At 38.9% G+C, this 20,548-nt stretch overlaps 1 protein-coding gene across 1 annotated transcript in view; it reads right to left on the bottom strand.

Moving 5' to 3' along the window:
* COL4A1 (collagen type IV alpha 1 chain) overlaps positions 1 to 20,548 on the bottom strand; it is a 124,693-nt gene that overhangs the window by 42,222 nt on the left and 61,923 nt on the right. Inside the window, exons 3-18 of the mRNA XM_055801375.1 lie at positions 11,160 to 11,249; positions 11,025 to 11,069; positions 9,407 to 9,451; positions 9,240 to 9,302; positions 9,083 to 9,136; positions 8,911 to 8,937; positions 7,506 to 7,589; positions 7,331 to 7,393; positions 6,256 to 6,291; positions 5,662 to 5,703; positions 3,981 to 4,070; positions 3,340 to 3,375; positions 3,139 to 3,198; positions 977 to 1,021; positions 701 to 754; positions 182 to 223 (exon numbers count right to left, since the gene is read on the bottom strand). Coding sequence (XP_055657350.1) covers positions 182 to 223; positions 701 to 754; positions 977 to 1,021; positions 3,139 to 3,198; positions 3,340 to 3,375; positions 3,981 to 4,070; positions 5,662 to 5,703; positions 6,256 to 6,291; positions 7,331 to 7,393; positions 7,506 to 7,589; positions 8,911 to 8,937; positions 9,083 to 9,136; positions 9,240 to 9,302; positions 9,407 to 9,451; positions 11,025 to 11,069; positions 11,160 to 11,249 — 876 coding nt within the window. The remainder of the gene's footprint in view (positions 1 to 181; positions 224 to 700; positions 755 to 976; positions 1,022 to 3,138; positions 3,199 to 3,339; positions 3,376 to 3,980; positions 4,071 to 5,661; positions 5,704 to 6,255; positions 6,292 to 7,330; positions 7,394 to 7,505; positions 7,590 to 8,910; positions 8,938 to 9,082; positions 9,137 to 9,239; positions 9,303 to 9,406; positions 9,452 to 11,024; positions 11,070 to 11,159; positions 11,250 to 20,548) is intronic.

Genomic DNA, 20,548 nt, shown 5'->3' with positions numbered 1-20,548 from the left:
TACTTAAAGACCCGTATCTAAATTCTGTTTCCATTAAGAAAAACTGAGGATATGACTGATTATAATGAGGTCAGAACATGCATAGGTTTTCTTTTTTTCCTCACTGTTTGAGCACTTTGAATTTCACAAAATTTATATTTTCACTGAAGTTTAAAACAAAACAAGAATTTATTTTACTTACTCTTCCTGGAGGTCCTGGAAAACCTCGATCACCTTTGTCACCCTAAATCAAAATACAATTTACATTTTAAATCCAAATCAGATTTTCTTCTCCACAAAGTAGGATTTCCTTAGCAAATTAACACCTTGATGCAGATTCATACAAATTCCAAATGATAAGTACCCAGGCCATTACAATAAGCAGCAAGTAGTTAGGTTGCATGCCTGTACTGCCTTACACTACATAAAGAGAAACTGGAATTTTTCGTAAAGTACACTTGTACATATACTGCCTGGGGAAAAAGCTTGTGAAAATAAAGCTTGCATTAACCAATTCATGTAAGATATGTAAACCAAGGATACCTATGCTACCTTAATTTTGACTTTTCCCAGTCAATGAGTGATGACTTCACAACTTAGTAACATTCATTTAATATGGCTTTATGTCCATTTGTTGCTTTACTGCACATCCATGAACATGCCATACAAGCTCTTAACTCCACATTCTGTGTGATGGGATTCAAAGGCCGCTACTACGCACCTTTGCACCAGGCTCCCCGGGTCGTCCTGGAACCCCATACCCACCGGGCAAACCCTGTGTGTAGAAGACAGAAAAACCAGCAAAGACAAATATAGTTACATCTTAGCCCTGGCAGCATCTAAGTTTTAAATTTTCAAATAGTCACTAATTCACAGAAAGCAACAACTTCAAGCAAACAATTCAGATGGCTAGAAAATTTCAACCATTTTGTAATACACAGACAGTTCTTTGCTTTGAATGTAAGAAACAGCACTGGAAATTCAGTAAAATACATACAGGTTCTCCTTTTGGTCCTGGTTCACCATCTTTTCCAGGCTTTCCCTGTAAAACACCAAGATCCACTTTGCTTAAATAGATGGCCACATACATGCAATGTCTAAACACAGTGGGTGAAACACTAGAACAAAACAATCACTATTATAATGCATTAATTGAAGCATGCTAACGCAGCTAACAGTGCACAGGGTATAAAGTAGGCAAATAGTGACTGCCTAGTACTTACATTACTTAACATCCTGCAAGCTGCAAAATTAAATAAAATTCTGCAAATTTGTTCCCAGATCCAGGAATAACATACAGATTGCCCAGTCAAGGAGGCTTCAAGACAAATATATCAACAGCACAGGAAACTGGAACCAGACCCAGAAACTTTTCCCTTCATAGCAATCCCTTCCTACATATATAGTCTCCTGCCTCACAAAACACTTATTCTAGGCATTCAATGGCTCAGTTTCAGCAGAGGGCTTGGAGAGTGGTCCCATATCAGATCGCATGGTAATCTAGTGGGAAAAACCACTTCCTCTAAAGTGAGAGTTACAATTTCAAATCACAAGGCAGATGATAACCTAGAATCCAAGACTCCCTTCTCCAGAACAAAATGATTCACTATTAGACCACTGTGTTATCTTAAGAGGGGATTAGATTTCCTTGAGATAATTAACAGGCAGATGATAAATTATCTAGATGGATTAAGCTACTTTTCAGCATTCCCTTCCTCTTCTTATGGACCATGAAGGGACTGGCACCTAGGCTTGTAGCCTAATCCACTGGAAACTGGCTTTTAGTTGGTGTCACAGTGCTTAGATTGTATGCGTATCATAAGTAATACGAATATTTCCCATAAACCCAAGAAAACGTATACACTTAATACGCAAAGTAACAGTGTATGCAATTCAGTCTAAAAAATTAATCTATCAGTTTAGGTCAAAAAAATCTGTCTAAAACAATGTAACTGAAGGATAAAAATGATACAAGAAACATGAACAGGCACCAATGTGTGCAGCTATGGTATTTTATAAAAAAGGGTTACAAAGTAATTTTTAATGATCAATTAAAATTATGATCTGTAAAGTCAGGAGAGTCTTCAAATGTACCCTGTGATTGGAATTAATCATACGGTTTCATTCCATGAAACTAGAATATCAGATCTTAACATCTGTTCACCTTCCAAGCCTTATCTTAATTTCAGAAGTAGCTATGATTCCCTTGAACAGCAACAATTATATATAAAATATCTTAAAAAAGGTATTCAGGGAAGTCTTTAGAAGCTGAAAGCTGTATTTTTGAACAATTCAAAATGCTCTGGTTTCCTCAACAAGCTCTAGGCCAACATTTCTCCATTCTTCCAGTTTTCAAGCCCTCATTTACTGTAAGAGTAAAAATACATACATGATAGCAAAGATAATCCTATCATGTTTCTTTACTGAAAAGATAACAGAACATTTGACCTTGTAGTACAGTAGAGAGGGAGATTATCTCTTTTTCAGACTGAAGTACAATTCAATGCCTACAGATGTGCTGGTACTTTTTCTAAGTTTATGAAGACCCACAATTTAAGAAACAATACTTTAGATACGTTTGCATGTAGAAAATGTGTATTTTTGCTACCAGCTCAGCTATGAAAGTTATGAGACTATGGTATCGGTCAGACTAGGCAAATATAGCAGACCTTATGTCCTCAAGCTTCTACAGTCAGGCTAGAAAGTAGCAAGTGAACTTATCTCAGTCATCTATATTTTTTGCTCCCTTTGTAAGAAACAGTACCTTTAGGCTAAGCAAGCTTATGTTGTAGATTGCACACAAGAGTATATGAAATACATTCAATACATTCCATGTAGCTAAAGTCACTCCTACAGAGCGACTTGTTTTTCTTTGCTTTTTCTTCTGTTCTGGAATGACTTAATGTTGCTTCAGTTGGGATCAAAGTGAGTCTTGCCTTTGCCTTCAGCACTGCAAGCTACTGTTAGGTGTCTTTATCTGAAAGCATGTCATTACTGTATGTTATTACTACTTTGACTTGTACACCTGTCCAACAGCAAAACCTGTTTGCTTGAAATATACCAAATTTGCTGTTTCACTAATTGTTACTAAGTTTAATTATCTTACGGAAACAATACAATGACTGTAATTATGATACTGGTAAAATTGAGCATACTTACACGTGGACCAGGCTTCCCAGGTTCACCCTTTTCTCCTCTGAAACCTGAACCTGGCAATCCCTGGAAAATAAATACACACCAGATCAAAAATACTGCCAAATTCTAAAGGAAATTTGCTCTTGTCAAACAGCTATACTTAGGGACATTATCAGATTCTTTACAATTTTTATAGTAATAAAAAAAAATCTACACAATACTCACTGGGGCTCCCTGTTCACCCTTTTCACCTGGATCACCCTAATGAAATCATTAAGAAAATGTAGATTAGTAGACAAAACCTTAACCATTATTCACTTATGTTGCAAAGAATTTAATTTTTCATGTTAGCAGAAGCACATTTAACCCTGTTCTCTGCTTCAAGAACTATGCCTAATAGTATGATATGCAAGAAGTTAGACAAACACAAAATGTGAATCCATTGAGCTAGTTTATTATACTAGTATATATTGCTTAGATTGCTTAATTCAGTAATAGAAAAATTCATTAGCACTCAGATTCCATGAATGTGATTCTGTATATGATAATCCAGTATAAGCTACTTAATTCAAATTTTTAGAATATTTGTTGTTTACAGAACTATGCTTATCAGTCCTCCTTCCTCAAGAAAGTCCTCTGCTGTCTGTGTTACTTATGACATTATTTATGCATTTAACCTTTACCATATATTTTTCAGAGAACTTCTAGAAAGACAATCAAAATTCATTTATGAAGTAAAACAGGGAGAAATTTTTAAAAATTTGGCTGTACGTGACTTTTTTCTTTCTGTTTTACTTTTGTTTGTTAATTCCTATTGATCATATTTTAATGAAGACTACAACAAGATTAATTATTTAAGGTCTCACCTTTTCTCCCTTTATGACTTCAGTCCCTTTTTCTTTCATATGTGGTGCTGGTCCTGGGGGTCCTGGGGGGCCCCTTACTCCTTGTTCTCCCTGTCAACACCAAATCCAGGATAGTCCATTGAAAATGGTACCGACACTGAGAACAAACATTACTAAGACCAATAACATTAAAGAGAACCACAACTCATTTTTAAAAATATAGCTAAATGAATGTTTCTTTTAAAATTCTTATTTCGGCAAAATCAGTCAGAGAAAGGGTTACATACACAACTGTATGTAACCACATAGGTTACACACAGATAGGGAACACAACTGTATAATCGGTGACAGATAGAGACTGCCCTGAAGAAAGATCTCTGCATTTCCTGTTAGGGTGAAGATTGATTAATGCTGAATATCAGTATTGTAATAGCACAGAAGTTTTTTAGCGCCTCCTTTAAGGAGGACGCAGATTAGGGGGAAAGAGTTCAGCTGCAGAAAGTTGATGCCTAAAGGAAAATGTCAGTCCAAGCTTATAGTGTTCCATTAGCTTTACAACATTATGCAAAGGCCAACTTCCCAGATGATAACTGTGGATCATACTTTTTTAGTATGTATGTGTCCATGGCCAGGTCAGGACCTCATCTCCTCATATAATGCAAAATCTTTTAAAGTAAAACAGCTCCAAAAAAGCTTGATACATTTCTATCAGGCCATAATGCATAGCAATACCATTAATTTTTTGCTAAAGACAAATCTGAGGAGGCCAGGAAATCTCCATATGCTTCTATGACCAACATTTTTCAAGCAATTTTATGATAACAAGTTAATTGCAACAGCGTGTCATGCCACAAAAGATTCTATCCATCAGGAACAGTGTGGCTCAAAATACATAAATAAGGCGGTGGATTAAATAAACCCACCTAAGTAACACTTATACTCCAAAAGGCCTCTGTCAATGACACTCATGAGAAGCTTCTGGGGAAGGCCTAAGACGCACTATCAATTTACCGAATAACCCATGACTGCATGCATTTATTGGCTCCTGAAAACACAACATAAAGCACTTTAGCCTAGACCTCTCAGTGGGAGCGGTAACAGATTAAACTTAACATGTTTTACTACCCATTTGATGTTGGTTAAGAGAATAAATGGGATCCTGGAGCACATCTTTTGGCTCACTGTCATTCAAAAGTAAACCAGTCTGCGTGCTCTGAAAGCTGCTCCTGGTTGAGTCAAAACACAGTAAAAGGTGACAACTGAAAGATATGCTTTAAAAGTATACACTACCAAAACAGGCCCTCAAGGGTCCTACCACAACTAATTCTGATAATTCTGGACAACACATTAAATCTCATCCCTCAGAACTAAATCAATTTCAAATAGATAACACAATGAGTTCCAATATACAGAGTAAATACTTCCAGACCTGCCTACTGCAAACTAAAGTAGTCAGTACTGGTCACAGCTGGAAAACCAGGTAACAACCTAAATTAATGTCAGATATAGCACCATCATGAGCAAACTCTGTAACCGTTCGTGAACTTTGTTCATTTAGGTGTAAATTACAGCTTTACTCAAGTCTTCCAAAAATTACAGTGCTGCTTTTCTCCACTGATTGATTCCAACAGTTCATTTATTTAAAACAAAATATCAAAAATATTTCTGACAGTTGTCCTCTAGAAGTTTTTCAGAGACCTACCTTTTCACCTTTGGGACCCTGAAAGCCCAAGCCCATGTAGCCCTGAAAATACAAAGCACACGTACTTAGTCAATTTTTCTCAGCAGTGCATGCATGCATACAACTATACATTCATATGAAGGTATTTTGTACACGGGAGAAGTTAAGAGAGGCAAAAAAAGACAGAATGTGTCTTTTAAATGCATGTGTGAAACAAATACATATTATGTCCTAATCCCCTGCTGCTTTTTTTAAGTCCTGTGTCACACCAATTCTTGAAAAAAAAGAATTAAATTTATCAGATTTTATTGTCAGTGTTCTCCTTTTTTCAACATTTTTGTGACATAATTAACATTTTAAGATAAGTTCAAATAACCATAGAATGCTGTAATTACTACTGATTTGATCAAGTGAGATAACAGATCTAAACAAAATTGAAAAAAACATTAAAAACGTGTTAAAAATCTCTTTATGATGCCCATTAAGACATAAAAATAGATCCCAGAGTGTAAAACCCCCACTCCTTTAGAACTATAAGTTTCCTGATTTTTGGGGATCTGGTGTGCCAAATAAATAAACAAATAGACTTCATCTTTATAATAAACAGAGCCTTACCTTTTCGCCTGGGAGTCCTGGTGGCCCAGGGGGACCCTACAAAACAATACATTTTTGCATATATATGTATATATTACACTAGGTAGAATAATGTGTTATTCTATAAAGATAGTAAAAAATGCAATTTTTCCCATTAAACCAAGATGTAAAGTCTGCTACTGTGCAGTACTCACAACTTAGAACAAATAATATAAACAAACAGAATCTGTCTCTAAGATATCTCATCAGACCTTGTTTTGCAGTTAAGTGTTGGACCTAATCAGCATCTAGACAAGAGACAATCAAAAACGTCTGCGCTGTAAAATTACTTTATTGATGACTTTTTTTTTTTCCCAGTCTTGCATGCTAAATATTAGTCCTCACCTTTCTTTCATTAAAATTGTTCTTTTTCACATCAGCAAGTGCAAATACTGACTAAACTGTACAATTGCTTTCCTTTACATCACTGTCAGTTTTCCTGAGAAGGATAAGAGATCTCACACAGCTCACTTTCATGGCCAGAATCATGGCGTAGACCAGATGGCAATAACTGATTGCTGCTAGTGTTACCTGCATCCAGTGCAGGAAGAGAAGATACTAGGTATCTGTTAGGCCTCTCAAAATGCCAAATAGCTGAAATGCCTTCAGCATTTGTCAATTACTATAATTGACAAAATAAATTCCTATAATAACAGACAGTTCATATCCTGTTTTCCACCGTACTGCTTACTGTGGCTGCCCATAGGAACAACCTCAGCAAACATCTTGATTTAGATCTGGCTGCTAGGTTTGTAGTTTATTTTCTATAAAATCAGTGGGAGAAGAGGGGAAAGGAGGAATAAATATTACAGCTCCTCCCACACAAAAATGTCCTCCAAGCCTGCAAGAGTAGATGACTGTAGGAGCAGCTGGTATTGAAAACCTACGTTACGCAGTCATTCCTGCCACGTTAGAGTCCAGGAGTCTAAACATGAAGCCTGGAACCACAGGTTGTCTTTCCCAAACCCCAACAAACACTGGCTATACACACCTTGTAGAACTTTCCTATAATAAAGCTCTATAAGTAAAGTGCAGATCGGCATGAGAGGAAACTTACTGGTTCTCCTGGAGGCCCCTGTGGCCCCATTGGTCCCTGAAACCCTGGAGTTCCAGGTGGACCCTATGAAAAATTAAAATGGCATAATTAAAAAGCGATACTTGCTTGGTAATTTCATGATACTGATATAATTTTAATTGAAGCTCACTGCTATTCAAACATCATTTGGACTTACAGGTAGTCCAGGTTGGCCAGGAAAGCCTTTATCACCTTTTAGCACACTAGGAGGTAAAAGACCAATCACTTCACCTGGATCTCCCTATAACAAGAAAAGAAAATGAATAATACTTGAACATCCATTCAAATACATTCAAAACCACTAATATTGCAATGAGAGGGAAGTTGGAGCTATGCAAAGAATCATTTGGAAAGCTGACTTAAAAAAAAGTCATCTTACTTCTTTTAATTCAGTTGAAACATAGCAAGAGATATTAAAAGTGAGGACCCTAATTGTCAAACCTTTAAAGTCACCTGAAGAGATTCCAGTAGGAAATCTTCTTTCATATCCTGATTTCCTATACTTTAATGGGTAATCAGAAAGATTTTTCCCACCAAATCTATCACTACTTCAGACAGGGTCACCACATAACTGGAGAATCTGACCTGGCTGCTGAGAGAAGTGTAACAGTCTCTTTTCCAGGCTAAGATATTCAGTCTTATACCTAATTTTGACATAAAAGCCATTTATGGCATCCTTTTTCTTCAAAACAGGAATCCATTTTGTCTTGCTTCAGAAAACTGTTCTGATCATTATCCACTTCTTTATGTTTCTCTTTTTTGATAGCAAAAGATCCCATTTTCCCTGCATTTTTGTACAAAATTGCAATATAGTAAGTAATTTTATTTCAGGAGTTGTGTACCCATGCATACATGCCTAGGGGACAAATATTTGAGCACGTCAGTGAATAGACTAAGTCAGTTCTTCCCATGTGAGAGAAAGAGAAAAGGGAATTTTACAGCTTAAGGTAGTCAGGTCATTACAAATCTGAGATTACATTGGGACTTATGTTTAGCTTACAATTCCAAATTATATCTGTTCATTTTAAAAAGCAAAAGCTTTCCGTTAACATTCAATATTTCATTCTCCAGCTCACAAAACACACTCAGATACCTATGTAGTTTAATTTTTTCTTTATAAAAACTGTTTAGTATGTGTTGGATGGTTCTCATACTTTAGGCTATATGACCTTCTTCCACAAACATTATCTGTGTGAAACTATTTAGATAAATGAAATGTCAATATCAAAACAAATGTTTGAATCACAAAATCTGTATAAAACTTTATACACAATTAGGTGGGCACCACACTGTTTATACATAATTAATGATATGTACTACTTATTTCTGTTGTAATCTCTGTAATACTTACACTTTCAAGGCCTGCATGGAACAACTCATGTGTTCAATCGTTATTAATTGGAGGTCGCCCCACTGTCTTTATTTAGTGGGACTGCAGAACAGAGTACAAAGTGAAACATGGTGGTACATTTTTTCAGTCCTTAAGTAAGAACTGCTAGTCTTAGAGGGTGTAGAGTTCACCCTAATTCTTACTGTTAGAACATACTTAGAGCAAAATGTACCTTCATTCCTGGAGGTCCTGGGGGTCCCTGTGAAAAAAGACATATTTGATGTTATTGGTCCTCAGTGTTTGATATTTTACATCTTATACTCTGTATCATTTCATATAGTCATATTTGCATTTCAAGAATCAGGGTTGAAATAAGTGGATCAAGCATGCAAGAATCTACTTACTATGCTCCCAGTCAGTCCTGGTAAACCTGGGGGACCTACTGGACCTCTTTCACCCTAAGGAGAAAGAGAGAAATTGGTTTTATTTAGGGAACATATGCTTGAGGGATGTTTTTATTTCAACACAAGAGATGCTGTTATAAATATATGTAAATGTCACCTTTGTGCCATTACACCCTGGAATGCCAGGTGGACCAGGAGGGCCATCTTGTCCAGGAATGCCCTACATGAAAAGAAAGAAAATAGCAGTATTAGCAATAGTCCAGGTCAGATGTCACACTTAAAACTTTGATGTACTTTGTAAAAATACATAAACTTCATACATACAGGAAGGCCTGGGTTTCCTGGAAAGCCTGATGCTCCTGGGGGGCCCTGCAATTGACAAAAACATAAACTGAAATGACAAACTCACAAAACAGCAAGGACAAGCTGTAGTCCAAGTCACATCTCCAGCAGTGACAGTCAAAAACCAAGTAACAGTTTATTTTAAAGTTCCTTGACAAAATAGCTCTAGTCTTCAAAACCTCTCAAACATGGCACCTTAGTAATCAATAACTGAAAGCAACTTTCTATATTTCTTTATCTTTTTAAGCAGCAATATGGATTTCCTTCAACAGGAACTGGACCACAGCCTTACGTACAGGTAAAAAAGAATGCAGAGGTTCTGTCTTCTCACACCCACCACTCCCAAAATGAAATTTACTGCAGGCACCTCTTCATAGCAGACGAGGATCTTAATGCACTGTAAAGATGCTTCTCTGTTTCATACTCCAGATCAGTGTATCAATACATCCTCATCATCAAAAAAACTATGGGGTTGAGATAACCCTTTCTCCTTGAACAGTATTTCAGTATAATGAATCAGGAGTTTGACTTGGCGCATCATTTTCATTCTACCAGCTTATATATTCATGCAGTATTTCCTAATACATGTATTATGAAGCAGAAAAGATGTACGGGAATCCTGTGCTCAGATAGCATATTTGCATCTTCCAAAACTTTATAATTGCTAGAAGAGTCTACTTGCACTGTAGCACAAAAACACATTTGCCAGGAGCTGAGAATTCACATTAACACTTTGGATACCCCAGGGTATCATGAACACCATGGACTGAAATAAGGATCTCTTGATCCAGCAGAATACCCTCTCTGTAATAGCTCAACAACTGCAGTTATGTGCTGCAGCAACTGTAGGCAAATGGCAAACAACACTGAGACAGTATTTTGAAAATCTGTGGACAGAAGAGTATAGCTGAAAATGTATGCATCATTACTGGTCAAGTCATTTGAATCCTCTTTCATCATTATATTATGAAATGTGAAAATGCTTAGAATGGGCTTGGCACCTCACAAAACCTGAAAAGACATGGCCCTGGATAATATAATGTGCTAAAATAAGTGTTACATAGGTGCCACATTAAAGAGAAATGACAACAGGAAGGTTACAGACATATTCAGAGCCTCTTCTATCAAAGTCAAGAGATCTTTGTCCCTGGCTTTAATTCAGCTCTGCACCTTATGCACATTTTTAACATGTATATGCTCATGGGTGTGTCAGCATCTCTGCTAGAGCGCTTCAGGGAGGTTAGATGGCAAACATAAAGGAGAATTTTGCATGAAGTAATAAGGTTGGTTCATATTCAAGCTGGAAAAAGCTTCTTGGTATGTCAGAAAAATATCAAAGGCATATTAAAACCAGTGCTGTTGATGCAGTGGTAAGTACCAGGTGAAAATGCAAATGGACAAAGGCACTGACTGCCCAATGCAGAAAGAACTTCAAAGGCAAAAGCAAGACTTTTGAAATCATTGTGCAGCACAAGGGGATGTCATTGATTTAACTCAAAGAGACTAACCCCATCTTGCACTTGAAGGCAGCCAAGGAGAGTTAAAGACATATAAACCCATAGACATCAGAATTGCAAAAAAAAAGTAAGTTAGAACTCACTCTTGTTCCCTTTGTTCCTGGTAGTCCTGGTTCTCCAGTATCACCCTGCAAAGGAAAAGAGATAGCTTTGTCTTTCCCAGGGACGACAATTTAGGGAAATCTGAGTGTTTTAAATACTAAAGCTTAAGTTCTTACCTTAAGACCTGGTGGCCCAGGGGGACCTTCAGGTCCTTGCATTCCAGGAAACCCAATCACACCCTGTAGTCCTGGCAAGCCTCTTTCTCCCTGTGGAAGAAGAAAACTCATTAGCAATTAAATAACTGAAGCTGCTTCTTCAAGCAACCCACATATCCCCTGTTTCTCTGCTCAAGAAACCTGTTAGGTGGTAAGAAACTACACATGACAGCAAACATTTTACATTAGTATTTGAAGAAAGGATTATTATAAACAAAGAAATATTTCTGGTTCAATAATAGATTGGCAGAAGATGAGTGTGGCATAACAGAAAAGCACTCTTTGAATGGCAGTAAAACCTTTTTTCTGTCTCCCTGGACAGCACTCTTCACGGCATGTTTATACCCGTGGGATCAGGAAGGCCATTTTCCCTCTAGTAAGACCTATCTGCATTCCTTCAGAGATAACACTAAATCCTAGAAAACCTAACACCCCATATCAGCAATTAAATGCCTGAAACCCACAAATATCACTATTCAGTCACTACTGTATGAATGGCTAATACCATTCCTCTTCTTATATATCATTCACAACAGCAGATTTTGGAGACCAGGCTTGTCACTTGGTCTTGGAATTTCAGGGTGGTTCAGAGACAGAGTGCTTGAAGATACAGGATCTTCCCAAGAAGCTGAACACAGAGATTGTATGTGTCATCCTTTAGGTTCTTCTTTAATGTATGGGACATCTGTTTTCTGTGCTGTCCCTCTCCCTACAACCCCAAATGTATTTAAATCAAAGAAATCTAGAGGCAGAAAATCCATCCACACTCTAGATCAATATTGCAGTTATCATACATTCACTATACTTGGACTCCCAGTGAAACCAAGATGAACACTTCATAAAGGCTGCAAAATCTACACATAGGGGAGAGGGAAAAAGAATTATGCATGTCAAAGCCAGAAAACAGCAAATCAAGCAAATCAAGCAAACCCCAAAACTTCCATGTAGGAAATTGTCCTTTCAAGGTGTGGTACAAAATGGGGAGAAACATTTAATATTGTCCAAAAATGTGAGAATATTGAATGAATAAAACATTAGTGAACAGCTGCAAAAAGGAAAAGGTATGCAAGTTTGGACAGCAGCTAAAAAACATGGCACCTCTTTTAGAAGCTCAAAACACAGACCAATTTTTAAAGGATACCAATAAGAAAATAAAACCAACAAGATTCAAAACACACAAAATGAAGCTATGCAAAGATTTAAGTATTTTCACCAAAACCGTGAGAGGTAGGATTGCTATTTGTAACTAACAAGCAATTTAGTAATTGGATTTTAGGATGGTGAATAGCAAAAAACTCTTCTGTTTGCTCAGGACAAAGATTCCCAGCAATATGCTGGTAACTTGCAGCAGTCAGCTGAGGACTGAGCACACAAAAGAAGAACATCAGTTTTGGAAAGCGTGCTCCTGAGGTAGGTACAACAGGCACCTTGCAAAGAAAAGGTTATGATATGCAGGCAGAGGAAACTTATGAATCACGGACGTGGTGCTAGTTACAGTCTTGGAAGACGAGAGGAACTGGAAGATTTGTTACTGGGGTGATGTTGGTTTTTAGCTCCTTGGCTGGGATTTTGTTAAGAAGATGAAGAGACAAGGGACAGGAGAAGTGGTTGATGGGTAAGAAGAGCAGGGCCAAGGAGGAAGGAGGGGAGAAAACTATAACTAAGATGATAAGAGCATGAGAAACTGAAACCAAAATAACTTTTATTTATTAAAATTCCCTACCAGGATAAATTCTCCTGCTGTTTCTCCTCTCCTTCCTCCCACAAAAATATTTTTTTCAACAAAAAGGTACTTTCTGAGGCAAACAATCAGTTTTTCCTTGAAGTGCTGAAACGGCATGATCTCCTCTATTTACTCCCCAGTATTCTTTGTCATGGTTTGAGAATAAAGTTTGCTAGTAACCCAAATCTGAGTTAGTGTGTTAGACCACAAAACACAGCAAAACCAAGTAAGCAGCAGAACAGCTTAAGAAATATATTTCTAGGTCAGCTGTGAGGTAAAATGTCCAAGTTCTAAAATAACTAAAACTGTTTTGAAGAATATTTTAAGGAAGAATGTATCAGGATCCAGGCCTCTGAATAAGTGTTAAAGTAATTAAAAACCTGAAGGCTATCTGAAATGTTAAATACATTACTGAGGTTCTTAAACCCGTACTTCAGATGGCTAATTAGCACTGCAGGAAAAAGTGTATTTCTACAAAATCAGATGTTGTGTCACTTCAGAGCAGGATTTCACACCAAACCCTGGGCACTTTCTCTCATGACCTGCTGGGAGTTGGACTAAGGAGGGAGAAGACACTCAAGTACATAGAACAGGGTTTTCCATTGCTGAAAGAAAGCACAACATGTCCAAATGAGAAGAAAATTACTTTGACACCCACTGAGAAATGAGTCATGTGTAACATGACTAATGCTTTCTGCACTCAGGAGTTCTGTCCATCTGAGGATTTCAACACACTGAACCACTGCACCCTGCAACACAGAGAAATAGTCTTTCCTCCGCTCTTAAGGGAAGATAAAACTGAAGTTTACAGATCAGATTTTCGCTTAGTCTAAGGCTCCCTTAAGACTGTTCTGGCACTGTAAAAGAGCCTTAACGTGCCTGTAAATTGCTCACTAAGGTAATGGCCACTCCAGCTTGCCAAGGAGGTTAACTCAAGGTTTGAAATAAATAAAAACTTGGGCTTCCAAGGCAACTTCAGTAAACTCTCTCAAGGCTGTCTTCAACCTCCCAGGCTGCCCTGTCCGAGGGGCAAAACCTAGCTGCAGGAGCAGAGCTGAGACCATATCGAGTCACTTCAAGCTAAGATACATCCAGGTTTCCCTAGAAACATTTTATTTTACTGACTTGAACTGTTAAGCCAATGAGCAAACTAACTGGCAATTTTTCCAGGACTTCTGGACATCTAGTCAAGCTACTGGATATTCAAAGGCCTGGAGAACGTAACTCCTGAGTATGTGGGGGCTTGTACCGTCCCAAATACTGCAGACTCATGGTTTCTCATACTGGAACTCAGCTCATGTTTTTGCCTGTGATTTGCCAGAGGGAAGTAACGAAACATGAAGGTGACTGCACGTATGAGAGCTGCCAGATCCCTCTCTGCATGCAGCCTGCCACCTTGGCCACTTGTTCTAACAGGGGAGTATGGACACTGTTTACACTTCTCCCTCTAGTCTGCCTTCTCATTTCATTTCACTGCAAAGCAAGTTGGGAGTACGTAGTCCAAAGTAAGTATTGGGTAAGTAGCCCGAACTTGCGCAGTCTCAGGCTACACCGTTAATAGGACCTTCCTCCTCCACGCCATCCACAAAAACTCAGAGAAGTTAGAACAACCTATTCCACCAAGACCCAGTAACAGACCTTAGGGGTGTCTCCTGAGTTCCAGCCCCTTTCTTTAGTCCAGGTGTCACACTGCCTTTTTGTGTAACAGTCTTAGAAAATGTGCGTGACAAAAAGTGTAAGGAAAGAAGCAGTGCTAATGAACCGAGGTTTTAATTCAATATTCCTGCTCCACTTAGTGCCAGCTTCCACCAAGAGACATCTTTTTGGCACGAGTGAAACTACGCTATATTACAGCAAAATTCTATCAGTCTCAAAGTGTCTACAACTGAACAAGAGAGTACAGAAACCCTACCATCTAGAAGCTATAAAGTCATGTGAATACAGAGCTCCATGTGTCCTAATGTCACTGCATAGATTAGCCCACAGAGGTCACCCAGGTAGCAACATTTGTACTGCCGCTTCCCTACACAAAGTGGCTTATTTGGAACTTTAAGCTTAGATGAAGCTATCAATTATTATGCTGTGCAGTACAAATATAAGAATGTCCTGAAGATGCCTTGCATTGCAGGAAATACTTGAGCAGCATCCTTTCCCTGCTTGCCTGCTCAGTTCCTTTCTTCACTCAGTGTTCCAACCCAACAGCTAGTGTTTGCACTGCATTTATGCTGCAACTCATTAAGCATCCACACTACATAAATTGGCAAGCACCAGATCACCACTGCTACCCCACTTACTTTTCGCTCAGCACTGACATTTCTAGCTGTGATGCGTGAAGAGCTTTAGACTCTGACCGCAAGGAATATGTATTATTCAAGTTCCAATATTCACAGCTGCAAAATCTTGGCAAGCAATATTGAAAGAGCTTCTGCTTCTTACAAATCAATTCATGAGACTCAAAAATTAAAACAGATGTAACCAAGTCCTATGTACCTCTGCTGATTCAATGCAAACTGACAGAGAGCACAAAGGAGAATTCATTTCTCAGTTCACAAAAATGAATATTCTGCGATTCACCTGCTGAAAATGCAGAGGTGTTACATAAAAAGACAGCAAGTGCTCAGTTGTTGCTGCACTCATTTAATGACCAAGATGCCTGTGTTAGGCCAGCTTTTGCGAAATGCATCCAAATGCCTTTGCATTAGATAGTTCAAGTTAAAAGCATTTGAATGGACTTCTAAACAGAGGCAAACCTGTTAAGAGTGTAACTGCATAGGCTGGTATTTTTTCTGGCACATACCCATCCAAATTAGCTGTGCAATGCTGTTTGACATATGGAACAAGTGCAGATTGCTAAGCAAGAAAGTCACATGAAGTAAGTAGTTTCAGAAGATTCAGCTGTAATAAATTAAGTGCTAAGGGGGAGGAAATAAACACCACCCCATTATAAATTGTTTCCCCTGTTATTTTGCCTAGGGACTGCTGGACTGGGAGATTTTAGACTTAAGAGACTGGTAACATGGATATAAATCAACTGTTTCCAGAAGTGTGGGCTCACAGGGTGTCTGGGCCTGTACAAATATAATGTTCTCAGGCTCTCCAGAGACTCAGGCACGTGGTGAATAAAAATGTGCAGAACTTCTCAAAGCCGTTTGAAAGACACTTCATCTGCCTCTACCAGCAATCGCTCTGCAGCTGAGATGGCAGGACAGATACATGCCTGCCCTTCAGCTGAAAAGGCATAAAAACCAGTCTTAGGAAGAGATGTCAAAGGGCAGCTGAGCTGATCTACCCAGCAAAGGGGGCCCTTCTCCTCATCCTATGCCTTTTAAAGGGATGGTGCCTACTTCTCTATGCCAGCTGGTACGATTCCCTCAGCCTTCACCGCGCGAGTTCAGCTCACTAAATTTGCTCACTTTTCTTTAGGGAGTGTGCTTGCTCTGGCCTCAGTGAGCTGAGGAGCTCATCAGGTGGCCAGACAGCTGCAAAAACTGATGTGAGGGGGACAGAGCAGCACAGGACACTGGGTGGAACAGCAGCAAGAGCAGCTTCTCACACCAGCACAATGGGGGTTGCTGGAGTTCATCCACCAGAGCTTCTCAGCTGTGCCTTTGCTGCAAGAGGGACTGAGCTGGGAGCCAACAAATGCTTGACCTTGCCAGAGAGCCATCTTCAGAATGGTGTTGCTGCTGACTCCAACATTGTTGTAAGTTCAGACCTTCTCACTCATGCTTTCCTCTTCCCAAAATTTAACGTTCATTGAACCAAAACACCACCAAGGGCACATGTGGCAAAGCTTCAAGATGCAAACTGAGGATGCAGTTTCCAAAAAGACAGAAATAGGGCCTGACAATTCAGCACTCTTTTCTGTTTTTCTCTTATCCTCAGACTGATTTTAGAAAGTCTGAAACATTACTATTGAAAGAAATTAGCTTGAGACCTAGGTACAATTGTTAACAAAACCCACCATCCAAAACATTCCTCACACATTGATGCTCCAGCGTGACCTAGCCCAAGCCACATGAGAGGTGAATGCAGGCTCTGTATTTGTTCCTTCAGCTGATACAGCTGCGAGTGCTCAAGTGAATTGACTTCAAGGTGTTAGACCAGTAATTAAGGGGGGAACACCATTGTGCGACCTGAGTAGCACTCTCAAGTCACTATGTTTCCCTCCACACTCTTCTGAACAAGTTACAGAATTGTAATTGGATCAGTGTTACATTCGTGAGGACAGAGGGGAAAATCCAATTCTTTACTGAAGGAGTATTTTTAACCACCAGAGGGAGCACCAGCCCCGAATATCTTTCAGGATTAAAAATAAATTTACAATAAATATCATCTGTTTGTCCTCAGCTGCACTTACCATTTTCAGTATTTTATTGAAAGTGTGAAGTACATATCCGTCAAACAGAATTATTGCTATATGCTCACAGGGCAAGCGTCCTCAAATGCTCTAAGAATGCTTAACATTACAGAATTCCCACTGCACATCCTTCAGCACTAGAATCTGTGCTATAGCTATACAATTCTGGAGTCACATGAGTAATCAGTAATTAATTACACAAACATAACTGTGAAGACATGCAAAGAATCTGTGTAGGAGCTCTGCAAAGACTTTGGCTCACCAGAAGTTTTGAGGCTGAGTTCCTGACAGCATGCAGAATGGAAGAGCAGGTCAGGGAGGACAGAGCAGGGAGAGTCAGCAAAATCTGGATTCTTGCACTGCCAGGAAGCATCTGAGAAAGCTCACTCACATGGAAACATGAGTTCAGCATTTTTGGCATGACTAGCAGAAGGAACAGCCATGACAGTTTTACATCACCTACACAGCTCCACAGTGAGGCTGGCTGTGGGCTGGATGAGTCCTCTGCACAACTTCCAGCATTACCAGGGCTGTTCTACATTATATGCAGACATGTATGTCGACAAAGAGCTACCCCAACAGCGGCTGGAGAATAGCGCACTCTGGTCACGCCCTCTGCCATGGTTCTGCCATCTCCTTCTCCCTTTGCTGACTTGCACCTGTGAGACTCCTTCAGCCCTGCCATTAAGCCCGTTCTCAGGCTGCACGCCGAGGGGGGAACACTGAGAAATGCCCACTTACAGCGCAAAAGCCAGTGCCATACAGGTTCACATGCATAGGGGCAGAACCTCCACTCTGATCACCAAATGATGGCACCTCACTTGGCTCTGGTTTTTCACTCCCTGAAAGGATTACCCTTCCTACTAGGAAAGTATCCGTTTCCAAGACTCATGAATTTACAACACCAAGGAACCTGTGCAGCTTGATACAAAATGAACCCAAACCGCTGACAGTGAATCTATCAGTATAAACATTTAATTAAAGAGCTGCTCAAGTCTACTGCTCAGGGACTCAGCCTGGGACTCTGCCTCCTAAATACGAAAGAATGCTTAGACTGAAAGCATATTTCAGTGTCACCTCATGGCTGTGCAGAGCATTCCTCAGGAAGCCGCTAAGTGCTTCCCAGGAGTATTAAAATAGAAATGACGATCTTAGATTATCCTTTTCTCTACGTATCAGTGTGTATGTGCTTAGTTGGTGTGCAAGTAAGTGGGTGGATATACAGTGTGTCTGAACTTGATTTACAAGCTGAATAAGAAGTAAAATAAGAAGCTCAGTGAAGTAAAATTAACATTCAAAAGTCAGTCATGGCTACAGATTCAGCTTCCATTTAATTAGTGTCAAGCAACCGATTGGCTATCAGCATCATACAATTTCAATTAAACTAGCTATAACTAAAGGCCCCTCCCCACATGATTTAACAAGCCTTCTTCATGTAATTCCTTTTCTTGCCCACCCATAGTTATTCCTCATTTTCCAACTGCAGTATTCAGTTTTTCCAGTGGAGGTGCCCAAATTTCACTTTTTAGGACTTCCTGATGCATGTACTTAAGCTCTCAATGTTTCCTTACATTTGTGTGCCTTTGGCTGATGTACTTTTTGTGTGGTATTTGAATCCAGTGTAGATAAATATTACAGACCCAGAAGTAGCTAGGATGCTCAGAAGGAACATATTTGTGCTTACAGCAAAATATTATTTTGCTTCTTTTCCCTGCATTAAAAAATAAAGAAAAAGAAAAAACTCACTGATGTTTAGTGAAGTACATGCACCTTTCATTCATTCACAAAAGATGGCATGCATGACCCCTAACTTGAACATTTTATAAGCCAGTAGTCTATCTCAAAGCACGACTGAGGGCATGGAATATGAAAGATAGGAATATGAAAGACAGGAATATGAAAGCAAGACTAACAGACAGCTGAAGTCAATAGACTGCAAGTGAACTTTATTTTCAGTTGTGTAAGTCTGCCTGCACAAAGCCTGGCAGTTTAACACCAAGGTACCAAGGTATGTGGTTCATTACCTTTATGTTTAAACTTCTCTCGATTTAAAAAAAAAACAACAAAAAAACCCAAAAACAAACCCAAAAAAACTAACAAAAAACCAAACCCCACAACCAAAGAGCTCATGATGTTTCAGGAGAAATTCACACAAACCTTCTACCAAAGGTACACATAGGTTTTTCCAAGCATTTTAGTTTTTTAAATCAGACGAGGGTTAAGGAGCCTCTTCCCATCAGTTAGAGTCACCCTGGGGAACAGAAGAACCTCAAAGAGCCACAAGGGAAGAGGGCATTTGAAGGACAAATGCGTTTGCACTGTAAAAAAAAGGAAATTCTATCACCTGGAGACAGGTTGAATCAAAAGAGTGCTGTATTTCCCACCCCTTCCAATCATCTGTTGAACTCATTAGGTCTGAGTAACTCTTCCTTTGTTTTATTGCACATTGTGTTAAATCACTTCCAGTGCTGAAGGTCCAAGAATATAAGGGGTAAAAATGCTCCACACCCTTCCTTCTTCATTAGTGAAAATTATTTAGCATTTGTTTGCATTTGGCATTGTTTAAAGGCTCACATTTAAAGATGAAACAGCAGAAAAAAAAAGGTCTTGAACTTTTCAGATTTTTTTAATTTATTTTTGTTCAGATCCTAGACCTGGAATGAAATGTGACGTTACATGCAAGTTTTATTCTCTTGCCAAAGGTTTGTCATGGACATATTTACAGAAAATAATCTCTTCCATAAATAGTAAAAACATGGGCAGCTGGTCCTAGACAGTACAGACTGCAATAAAGTTCTCATAATGAAGTAGTTCATATCTTAGAGAGTACATGACAGGCAGTAATATTGGAGACAGTGCTAGTCTAGCTGCTTTTTTGGGTTAGGCTGGAAACAGCATTTCTACAGTTTTAAACACTTTGAAAGTTGTATAGGAGGAGAGTGTCTTTCTATAAAAACTAGAGGAAATATTCTGGCTTCTGACTCTTTATCATGAAAGCACCACAAAGCAGATAACATTATACCTCAAAAATGTAAATCCGTGTTTCTTTAGTTTAATCCCTAGAGTCTCCACTCAACCAGATCCACTAGAGAACAGACACTACAATGTAGTTTCTTTGTAGTACCTCCAAGGTTGTTTAACCTGAATGAATTAAGCTAACAAAGATACAATGATGATTAATAATTATTATTTTGGCATTGTGGAGGATACTAGCATCGTCATCAGTGAATGCCACCCAAAAGCTGGTCTGCTGCTTTGTAGGTGGCT

Source organism: Falco peregrinus, chromosome 4 (genome assembly GCF_023634155.1).
Source record: "Falco peregrinus isolate bFalPer1 chromosome 4, bFalPer1.pri, whole genome shotgun sequence".
NCBI lineage: Eukaryota > Metazoa > Chordata > Aves > Falconiformes > Falconidae > Falco > Falco peregrinus.
Note: the sequence above shows the minus strand (reverse complement) of the source record. Positions and strands in the feature narration are given on the sequence as shown.